We start from the raw sequence: 12,236 nt of genomic DNA on the forward strand, positions 1-12,236 counted from the left end.
TCTTTACAGTTTTTATGTTTGCGAATTATGTGCTTTGTTGTTTGAAAGCTTATAACTGTGCTCGCTGATTCGTACAGTTTCAAGGGTTTGAATCTGCGAGTTAGTGATGTTTTGTTGCTATGAGAATTTGAAACTTGACACTGTTCACAAAAAATTTCAGTCCGAATGACTGCCTTCTGAGAGATTTTGGCAGTCCTTCGGAGAGATTATTGGGTACGGCTGCCAGTGTCACAACCCGCTGCTTTCGAGTCCCATACAGACATTTTGCTGGACTCGACATGAGGGTCGTCCAACTGGCAAATTGTGAAAATTCACCCATTTAGTTAAACAGTCTCGCAACTCTAATTGTGCAATGTGCAAACCGGTTCGTACACAATTGCGGAGGTTGTCAAGTTAAACAAGATATTTCCAAAACGGATTTTCGTTTGAGCATCTCCTACGAACCAAGCTATTGGTGCTCTTTCCATGGTTGATTTGTCTTATCAACGGAGTATTCGAGTATTCGGAAAGCGACTTATGTGAAACAGGAATGCTGAGGTGGGCGGTATCTTAAACATGTTATGTGTGTTCAATGTATGATGTGCGGCCACTTTAGAGTCTCGTTTCATGATAGTTTTTCAATAAGGGAGTGATGGCAGTACCCTTTCTATCATCATGCACACTTTTGTTTTTTATTATTTTTTGTCTTGGTTTATTGATCCAATCCAAGGTGTGAAGGAGAAAGCGTGTTTATCATTTCCCTTCTCGATAATTTGTATGCAATTTGCTTCTCTGAATTATTGCAATTGAGTGTTCTTTTCCTTTTCCTAGTTTTTTTCACTTCAATCACTGCTGCTCTGTGGTCCAATTTTTCACTGTGGTATAGGCGTGGAACGTGAACAGAAGAAAGGGATGAATGCCAAAGCCAAATTTGACAGACAGCCATCCTTTTTGTTCGATCCCTTTAAGCACCCCTTTGGCCTAAACTAGTCTTCTTTTACCTCTTCCCTCATCACATCTTCAAAGTGCTTTTGGCTTTTCTTGGTAAGCTGGCCTCATCATTAGCTTTGCTCACTCATGCGAAGAGATTCTGTCTTGCAACCGAGGACATACTCTACTTGTTTTTCTCTCTATTCTATACTTTCATCTCGTGATATTAGAGATAGATATAAGAAGATATTTTATCGAATACACTATAATCTCTTCATTTATACATCCGTCCTTAGCTTTGCTCATTTACACCGAGAATCTATTGTGTAACCTAACTACCTAAGATATACTGTATCGACCCACCATCCATCCACCATAAGTTTGTTGATACAAGGAGGATATATGTTCAGATGTACAAAGTAGTTTCTGTACTTATACATCCATCACAAGTTTTGCTTACTCACACAAGAACTTATATTGCTGCAACCAAAGATATACCTCTCATTTAATACATCACCACATGATCATAGACGACGGAAAAATATGATATCCCGGATACGCAGCAGAATCTCTCAATTTGTATACCATCATGGTATGATGGATGATGCAAGCAGAGAAGTTGGTAATGATAGGGCAAACTACTGTAATAAAAATGACAGTAAAAGTTTCTAATAAAAATGACAGTAAAAGTTTCGATATTTGGGACTACCTTCTGCAATTTGCATCACGGTTCTCAACTGCTACCGATATTTAATTGTACGGGCCATCGAGTAACGTATAATATTGGTCTGCAACTTTGGATCCATTTCTTCTCTATTTATTTTAACTTTATTCGATCAAAATGTCGCCACTTTTTAATTATTCTGATGTGTTTATTGGAGATGAGAGGACCTCATTGTTTAGAGTCTAAGGGTTAACGAATTTGACCATTCAAAAGAGAAAGAATATGGATTCTTAGTTTATGTGAAGTGAGCCATTAGAACGAGTTAACGGAAACTGCTAGTTTTAATTTAAGTAGTTCGAATTTTGCTGTCCTTGGCCTTTCAGACAATAAGATCGGAGGGGATCTCAAGTCTCAACTCTGTATATTGTACAGTTCAAAATATCATGATTGATTAGAAAAAACAAAAGTTTGGGCAGGTTTTGAGTCTTTCATCCAAAGCAGGTGGGGAGGAGAAAATTCTACATATAATCGGGACGTCGATATTACAAGTATATCACTCGATGTCAGGTAAACATGTTCAAATACATAACAACTCGTGATAGTTATGAGGAATTAGCATCTCGATTGCATGTAAGTTTCACTTAAACAGAAGAGTAGCAAAGACAAATCAAATAATTTATTAATTAAATAAAAATCAAAACTCTACAAACTCACAATATCTCATCCTCTCTTATTTCCATCTGCAGTGGAGAGGGTAAAAAAAGGCAAATACAAAACTTAAATAGCAAAACCTTACATTTTTGGTCTCTTTAATCAATCATTCAAGAACAACTCCTAAAAGAATCATCCAAGTTATGTGCTCCCAACTTCATCCAAGAGCATTTCTTGGTTGCGGCATTCTCGACTGCAAAAAGCCTTCTCACCTCTACACGAGACATTAAACGGACAATGAATCGTTATTTGAATAAAACAATCGAAAAAATGAGTTAAGGGTAGGATACACACAACGGCTATAAACGTTTAATCAAAAGTAGAATTAGAAACACTAAACAAACAGTAAGTTGTATATACACTTTTTGTGATTATTAAGAGCAGCATGCAATCCAATATCTTTTTCTTCAAACATGAAACTTCTAATAATTGACTAAGAACTTGTTTGAGACGTCTTTTAGAAGAGCTAAAAGTGTTTTTTGACAATCAAAGCACTTCTGATTACGCTAGACAGAAAAACTTATAACATCGTAGTAGGTCGTAGAAGTGTGTTCTAGGATATTCTTTTAAGAAAAAGCACATACAAGTGCTTTTAATAAAAAACTTACAAAAGCGCTTATGGACAGAAATACTTGCCACAAAAACAGTTTCAAAGTAATCATCTGAGTAAGAAAGGGGCCATTGAAACAAACCTGTAAATGTAGATGTCAATCTTCTGCTCAAGATTCTTCTTGCATGTGTAACAAAAGCTAAGAAAATTCTCAGAACAGGAGCTCGACTGATCTGACAAAGTATAGTAACTTTCCACAATGCAGTTTTCAAATATGTGAGTCGTTCTCGGATTCGCCCCACGAGAAATCACACAAGTGTAATCCTCAGAAAGCTCCATTTCACTTCTCTCACTCACACAACCACACCCTGAAGCCGAATTCGAACCCGAATTCAGGTTCTCTGTTTGGGTGCCTGAGTTAAAAGACCCAGTTTCTGAAAACTGGGAACTCTCAGTCTTGGGGATTTGAACTCTGAGCTTAGTGCCAAACAGGACCTTACGGCTACTGGGTTTTGAATTTTTGTCTTCAAAGTTTTCATCTTTTAGTGTTTGAAGCATAGCAAGGCCAATGCCCTTGGCCTCAGATTTTTCCCATAAGGGTTTGTTTCCGGATTGAGTTTTTGGGGTTCTGGGTTGGATTTGATCACCCGAAAACGGGCTTTTTCCGAAAGCAAATGGCTTGGTAGCGTCAAGAATTGAAGTTGGGCTGATAAAATTTGGATCGTTTTCAGAACTGCCCTTTATTGTGAAGGCTCTGAACCTTGGAGAATCGAAAAAAGATGGGATGTTTGAGTAGTTCCTTTGAGTTGGAGATGGTTGAGAATCCGCCATCAGAGGTTGCTTGCTGGTCACTGCTCTGGATCTGTTCCTCAGCATTACTTTGCTCTATAGCAAATGATCAAATTAATCACCATAAAACAGGGAAAAAAAAAAAAAAATTAATCCGAGATATGCATGAGAGATGGTAACAATATTCGAAAAGCAGTATTTGGGAACTTACCCTAATAGTCAGGCTATGGAGCACCAAAGGTAGAGCAAAATTAATCCAAGATTGCCATGAGAGATACTATAGCAACAACAAAGAAAATACATATGAGAACTTAGTACTTACTTCACTAGGTCAATAATTCGGCTATGAAACAAACGTCTGGCTCAAAAATCACTTTGAATTTGAAAAGTAGAGTAAATTAAAGGGATTTTTTTTTATTTTCAAGGAAGAAAAAGGAAGAAAGGGAAGAATCTCAGAGGAAAAAAATGTGAAATGGGTTTTTGCTAAATCTCAGTGGCCTCCATGGCTGAAAGCTTAAAAAAAATAAAAAACAAAAACAAATTGAAGTGGGGTTTTTTTTCAGTTGGAGTTAACTTTCTGGGGGATTGGAACAAAATTGGGACTCAAATTCCCATCATAACAAAGGGCATGCATGCCATGTGATCGGGGCAGGGAAATATAAGAAGAGAGCAGCTCTGCGATTTGCAGCACAAGAAGTTCTCTCTCTCTCTCAAAAAAAAAAAAAATTCACCTTTTGCTTAGTGGGTTTTGCATCCCATCCATCGACTTCACTTCCTCTTTATTCAGTTTTCAATTCCTGTGAAAAAAACATCAGGGCAGGAATTTTCAACTTGGCCAACAGAGAAAGTGAAAGATGAGAAGGGACCAGACCCCATGTTTTAAAGGGAAAGAGAAGGGTTGGGTTTAGTGAGCCTTTTCTCCTTTTAAAGAGTGAGAAACAAGATCTTCCAAAAAAAAAAAAAAAGAGTGAGAAACAAGATAAAATTTTTAGCTGGACTGGTCATGTCATTTATAAGACAATTATCTAAATATAAATGAGAGGTTGTAATCAATGGCGAGTTCATAATTTGAACATTGGGTGGTTCAGATTAAGGTACACTAGACGTTAGTCGAGGAGCGAGCTGACGCCTAGTGCCTATGCACCTAAATGAGGTCTAAACAGGGACTTAGGCATATTAGACAGATTTAATTAAATTTATTATATGCCATATAAATAAGCGTCTAAAACTATATTTGTATTGACAATTTGAGTTTATTATTTTAATTAGGTATATTATTTAACATATGGCATACTAAAATATCTTAATTTTTCCTTTAGTAGTGAATTTGATGGTCTGCAATGAAAGTTTAAGTGACTATAAGTTCATAATATGTTACGAAATATTTTTCAAACATTGTATGAATTTATAGTGAATTAAAAAACTAACAGTGTTAGACCTATGATATAAAAAGTATTATTTGAGTAGTATACCATATCTTTATTAATTAAATGCTAGGTGACACAATCTGATTGGACAATAATTAAAAAAACAAAAGAGAAAAATGAGGAGTTGGTCACATGAAAAATAGAGATAGAGTCTTTCTTCTACCAAGGTACAAGAACAGCAGAGCCATGTGGTTCTTCGTCTAAAATTAGATTTTTCTTCTTGGTTTAAAGTTTCTATTGCACAACATTTGCACATTCATAACGATCTTCTCTCTTAGCACATGCTTAAACCGTTGGATGGTCCTCGAAAGGTCCTCATAAACGATTCTTCGGGCTTTCGAGTGGTCCCGGGACCACCACATACATGAGTGAATCCACCTCTGGTTGTAATGGACATTTGCAAAATTGATGAAAGTCTTGAATTGGCCAATTATATCTAGTTCATCGGGGTAAAATAGCTAAAAAGATAGTTCATAAACGAAATTGACAATTAGGTTATAGGTTTGGAGTAATCCTCCGTATCTAGTTTAAGAATAATCAACAATAAAAGAAGTAACTTAGCATATAAAGCAAAATTCCTTAATCAACCAATGTAAGATTCAGGACTCTTACAGATTTCCTATATTTTAATATTTTATGTTTCACCGTTCGGATACGGTCCTCATAATAATAAAAAACTTAAAAATTACTTACGAATGACATGATCAAACTGCCACATGCCAATTTTTTCGAGAAACAAAAGGAGGCGTGTGCATGAGAAATTGTGGTTTTGACCACACAGCCTCAAAACCCAGAAATTCCATTTTTTTCTTCTTTTTAATAAGCTTCTTTTTGTAGTTTTCTGATATGATTAGCTTTCTCTCTAATAAAATAGGCATCCCATTTCTCAAACAGATAGAATTTTGTCTTTTGTAAACTCTTTGTGATTGTATTTTGTCGTGGCTGGCTTGGACTTTGTGTGAAAGTCTCTGTGTGGACTGTGCAATTAGGAACGCAGAAATGAACGCACGCACTCATAGGAAATGTTGAGCTCATCCCTACGTTTCTGATTCATTTTTTTCATATATATTCACCATGCAAAATTGTTATATATTTTATATTTTGGTAATTCCTATGCACAAATTATTGGTGCTATTTCTGGACTTGAGAAACAGTTAGTGTAATATCGGATATATCTTTTCTTATTACGTGATTAAAAACGTGATTACAACCTGTAAATCATGAGTATATCATTATTTTATTGGAAGAATTGCAATTAGCAAGGCGGAGTCAATTATAGGATTTTTAGGGATCCATTGCACGAAAAAAACTTTTTAAAACTTAGAGTTTGAAAAAGCTACTAACTGAATTATCATTCTACAGTTGGACACAACAGGATGGCACGCGGCTAAATACTTACTTCAACTCCAACAATCAACTACAAATTCATATTTCGAAAAATCTAAAACTTCGATTTAAAAAAAGCTATTGACTGAATTATCATCCAAGAGTTGTACAAAACAAAATAACACGCGGCTAAATACACTTTTCAACTCCAACTATCAACTATGCTTGGCTTTTCTTCTTCATTTCAAAATCATTCACCGAAATTAACTCGCTTCACTCAAATCTCTCCATCTAACTTTTTTCCTTAATCTCTCAAGCGGAACGATCGCTAGCACTTACCTACCAAATAAGGAAACTTAGACAATAACCACCAAGCTTTTATACTTTGCCCAATCAAAGAAAAAAAAAAGTTCTGAATTCGCCAACGACAATTAGTAGGTTTCGTTGTAAGACCAACCTGTTGTATGATAAAATCACTTCCACGACTCATCTTCTTGATTAACCTAGATTAGGTTAAAAATTGGGAGAATACCAAAACTTCATGAAGCAACAGTTGAAAAGATTTTTTTTTAGTACATCGATATTTTTTACACTAAGGGAGGGAGAGTTTGGCTAAGCTACACAATGAGCAGCCTAATTTGGTATTAAATTTGCCATCCACGAGATTCGAGCATAAGACCTCTCATCAGATCATAGTACTAAATAACAAAAGTTAAAATACTTTCAACAGAAGAAGCTTTATACATACGATAAAACTGAGCATATCACATGTGCTACATTACTTGTGTAGTACACACTTACTCTTCTTTGCACATAATTAGAAGAGTAATGTAAAGAGAACTCTCTCAAAGTGAGACTCTTTATGGACTCTCTACTACCTCATAGTTTAATGTCAATTATCGTGTCAACATTATAAACTATTGTGCCAAAAACATAAGGTGGCAGAAAGTCTCACTTTTAAGAGGGTCTCCATAGCATTTCTATAGTTAGAAATATTAATCCATTCATCCTTTAACGGATTTCGAATTTTGAGTTTAGTCTAAAATGTCCGGCCTTTCCCAGTACTATTTAAATGTCTTCAGTTATATGTTATATTTGAACAATTTAGCATTGGGACCCCAGAGTTTACAGAGTCTGGAACTTTCAGTTTACTCCAATAATTATCAAGTTTTTATGGAGGCCATGTCCTCGCAACATGAAAAAGTTGGTCCAGAATTAACATGGTAAATCTATCCTATTCTTGACTTGGGTTTTCCTACATTTTATTTCTTGATACAATATTTAAAAAATTAGAAGGTGCGTTTTATAATTATCTCGTTTTTAATTTTTGTTTTGATAAATAGAAGGAAAATACATAGAAAATGATGGATGAAGAATATTGAATGAAGAATTTTGGGAGAGCGGTGGAAGAGCTGTATAAGAAAAAAATACAGTGAAAATTAAAACAAAAAATAAAAAAATATTAGATTTTATTTTCAACCATTCCTCTTTGTTTCTTCCTATCCCTCTCATTACCTTCTTCACCTATCATTTCCCCTCATATTTTTTTATATTTTTTTTAGTCACAAGCACGTATAAAAAGTAAAAACAAAAAAAGTTCTCAAACGAGCTAAATTGATTAGGTTCATCTACTTTGCCGTATTTTTTATGTTTCTGTATCATATCTGAGTAAGCATTCGTGTAATTCACCCCACTTTTTCCTTGACTGAGAGATCAAATCTTAGAGAAGTTATACAATTATATTTTTATATACAACGATGCTCTTTTCTATAAGGATTTTTAACGAAAAGCTCTCGATACTGTTTATTTTGATGAAAAATCACATTTTACACTAAAAAGTCAATCCTGGTATTATTCACTTTATCCTTTATTTTGTCTTATCGCTAAAACTCAAAATTTTCAATCAATTTTTATTAGTTTTCCTTTTTCTAAATGAGTTTTTCGACAAAGCGATACCAGAGAGACAACGTTAATTATACTTGTCATTTCCATTTCGGTTTTAGTTTCAGAACCGCATCAAACCAAATTGCAAGAATTTTTTTATTTTAGTTTCATTCAAAATCACATCGAATTCAACCATGCCTACCCCTTGTGTCAATTCCGAAGAGGGGTGGGGCCTCTGGGTTGGCCCAATTATGTGATTAGGGTTTGTGGGGATTGCTTGTTTGTTAGCTCTCGAATAAGTGACTAGTGGGGCCCTTCAAAAATTAAAATGGGCGTGGCTAGAGTGAGTGGGTGGGCTCATTGAGAGTAACGGGTAGCGAGAAAAATTTCGATTCTTTCTTTCGCACCGGAGGAGACGTACAAACCGATCCCAACTCCTTTGCCGTTGGTTACGTAAACCTGTGGGGGCCTTTGACAAAAGAAACATAAAAAACTGTGGGAGCCGTTTTGTTTTTTTCAAATGCAAAGGTTTTGAGGTGAGCGATTGGCTATAGAACATACGAGGTGAACGATAATTCGGTATCGAATTGGTATTCGTAATATTTAAATTGAAGATATCTTATTTGCAAGTAAAGATGATTCATCTTGCATTGGTTTTCCAATACGATAACAGCCTTGCCAATTACCAACTTGCCATCGTCCTCGTTGGCAATAGAGGTGGACTAGGCGAACTTGTCAAAAGTGATCATATCATCGCCTAGTGCATCTCTATAGTTGTTATCATTATTGGTGGTAGAGATGCAATAAGCGACCATGACGGATGCGCTCATATCATCATCGAAAAACTATTGCTGAATATCACTAGATTATAATGTTAATAATGTTAGACTTGATTTTTAACTCTACTCAAAAATCAATCTGGATGTGTATCGTGAACCCCACTATGGACCCGGGTCGAACACTTAGGCCTAAGTTGTAGGTTCAGTCAAAATGTGGGCTCTATAGTGATACAGGACTGCACTCTGTACTTTCTAACTCAAGAGAAGGTGATGATATATGTAACGAAGAAATGGGAAACAAAATCATTACTAATTGTATAAGTGGCTTTAATAATTTGCTTTTCTTAACAGCTCAGATTTTTACCGAAATGACACAACAAATAGGAAAGCAAACAAAAGGTTGTTTATGCTCAAATAGTTACATTCGAAAAAGAAAAAAAAAAAAAACTCAAAAGTGCTTTTAGAAAAAAAAAAAAAAATGATAGGATAGGATTGTCAATATGAAAATCTCATTTATTGGTATTATACGTTCACTTGCCTTAAATGAAAAAAACGTTTTGTGAGAAGTATGTGTAGAGCTGCTTATGCTGTTTTGAATCCATAATTTGGAAAAGAAAAAAAGTTTTTTTCTTTCGTTTACCAAACACAATTAAGTCCCCAACTTTTCTTAGAAGCTGCTTTAAAAAAAAAAAAAAATATATATATATATATATATATAAGCCATCCCAAACCAACGAAAAATGTGATACAAAAATTGACATAAGAGGAAATTGATCATGTAACACATCTCTTACTACAACTGTGAAATAGTTGTCGTCTTTATGATTTGCGATCTTTGACCACCCTAAATACGAGATATTTTTGGCGTCATTAGTTAAATTTAATTATAAATTTATCTTTACATCTTCTAATAATTTATTCGAACAGAAACGTGATAAGAGAAATAGACGTAGATTTTCTCTCAAAGCCTAACTCTCTCTCCTTCAATGATATGAAAGGAGTAGGTGGCAATATGTAAATGCAACACACTCGAGGCATTGTCCAAATGCAGGGATGGATAACGAACCACTCGAGATGTCTTGATCGATGGGGTTAAAACTTACGATAACAAATGAACCCACTGCAATTGCTATCAAACAAGTTTCAGTCACTTTCACCGTTGCCAAGCGGCATTAATATGATCTCAAACAAGAAAGAAATTTTTCATCGCGTTAAAAATAGTCATTCGATACTAAGTGTTATAATATAAATGATTAATTTTTTTTTTTAAATATCTAACCACTTGTATTATGATATTTTGCACATGCATCATGTTCCCGACCCACTAAAAAATTTCTCCAAATAAAATAATGTTGTAAGTCAATTGTTTTTTGGTAACCCTCAATTCTATAGAGAGAAAGAAAGAAAGATAAATACAATGCATATTTGGTTTATTGACTTTGCTCAATTCCTCAAGGCATTGATAATTTTTTCATGGATAAGATAGGATTATATTGTTGGCACCAAGTCGACTGATTTGGACATTTCATCATCCACGTAAAAATAGAGTTTGAAAAGAAAATGAAAAACTAATTACATTTTAAAGTCTTTGTTTTATGTGACTTGCGGGATTTCAGTTTCTTATATTGCATCCTTATGGTTTTGAAATTATTTCAATTTATGCTTTTTGTCTCTTTTGATCATATGATCCTTCATTATATTGTTGACGTGACAGAAGTAAGATCTCTGTTGGTATGCAAATGTGTGATTGATTTGTCATGTTGAAATATGAAACATAGAGTTAGAAAAGCCGAAGCTCCAATTTAGGTCTATGTTGTGCAATTGCGGCTTCCGCCTCAACTCCCATACTTGATATATCATCAATTTAGAATGACCAGACAATTAAACAAGCGAAAGATACAAAGTAACGCAATTTCAGACCTCCATGATGCAATGTGAAAAAATCTAAACCTTGTAATTAACCGCTTTCAAAAATTACTCCAAACTTAAAAGGCGTAATATAGTTAGGCAAGAAGAAAAAAAATGCTATGGATTAAGTAAATGATTAGTTTAATAAGACATGATTATGTGATCCCCTTGACGTCTTCCATTTGTTTTTGCGTGATGATTTGTAATGACCACGTGGAAGGAGAGAAATGAAAGAGGGCAATGAAGTGGAAAATGGGGTCCAAATTTGTCTTTTGGTGGAGTAATGCATTAGGATAATCAACTTTGACTAATTAGGATAATCAACTTCGATTAATTAAGATAACCAACTTTTCGAATAAGAATAAAAGAAGGTACTTAAAGCTTTTGGGGTTTATTAAGATGATAATTACAAAATGTTCAAAACACCTGGTGGATACAGTAGACAATTCCCGGACGGATTTGTCTGTCTGTATTGTGATTGTGAAGACCTAATTAGGTATTGGATAAAGTGTTAAATTTTTACCTATGCATTCTGAATTCAGAACTTTTCTTCCTCCCCAAAAAGATCAAAGAATAAGATAAAACCACTAACTCGATCAAAATTTAAGGAGAGAAACTTACATGTCACATGTGAAAAAAGACAAAATATAATGATTTATTACAGACATTTCGTGACGGATAAGTTAATTTCTTCTGCATGGTAGTCAACTTCAAAACCATGATGTTTATATAAAGAAGCATGAATGTCACATGAAAAGAGAGACGGACACAAGGTGTATTATAGACCTTCTGATGGGTTAGTTATTTCCTTATGTGCGGTAGCGGATTTCAAGACCATAATAAAGATAAACAATAAAGGTGAAATAATCCAAGTTACGAGTTAAATTAGAGGGTAATTAGTACAAGAAAAACATCGTCATTTGTATTTTTATTGAATTTAAATTTTAATGATTTCAGGTTTGATTTATTGTTCTTCTTCTAAAGTCAATATCCAAAACATGTTTAGGCAGGATTTGATTAAATATCGATACCAATAATCTTCGCTTGTAATTGAAAAAAAAATGTTGACTTTGATTTTTTTTTTTAATAAACGATATTATCTATATTAGAAAGAGGAATAAGTTTAACCTTACAATTAACTAGCATATGATTCAAACTCGCTTTTGACGAGATCAAACCTAACATCAAACTTATAAGTGAAAATGAGCATTATTAGATCGTAGTATCAAGTGGTCGTTGACTTTGATTGTTTGATTGAAAGCAGATACAAGCCCTTCATTTGCTGTGGT

At 34.4% G+C, this 12,236-nt stretch overlaps 1 protein-coding gene across 1 annotated transcript; it reads right to left on the reverse strand.

Annotated features, from left to right (window-relative positions):
• Positions 1 to 2,227: 2,227 nt before the first annotated feature.
• On the reverse strand, positions 2,228 to 4,514 carry LOC103960115 (FCS-Like Zinc finger 8). Its single transcript, XM_009372530.3, has 4 exons — positions 4,355 to 4,514; positions 3,835 to 3,900; positions 2,977 to 3,719; positions 2,228 to 2,498 (listed from the first exon to the last, which is right to left on the reverse strand). The coding sequence occupies exons 3-4, from the start codon at positions 3,708 to 3,710 to the stop codon at positions 2,426 to 2,428; spliced, it is 807 nt and encodes a 268-aa protein (XP_009370805.2). The 5' UTR covers positions 3,711 to 3,719; positions 3,835 to 3,900; positions 4,355 to 4,514; the 3' UTR covers positions 2,228 to 2,425.
• Between the last annotated feature and the right edge of the window lie 7,722 nt (positions 4,515 to 12,236).

This window comes from the organism of the source record quoted next, unplaced genomic scaffold (assembly GCF_019419815.1).
Source record: "Pyrus x bretschneideri cultivar Hongxiangsu unplaced genomic scaffold, Pyrus_bretschneideri_v1 Contig23, whole genome shotgun sequence".
NCBI classification, from domain to species: Eukaryota; Viridiplantae; Streptophyta; class Magnoliopsida; order Rosales; family Rosaceae; genus Pyrus; species Pyrus x bretschneideri.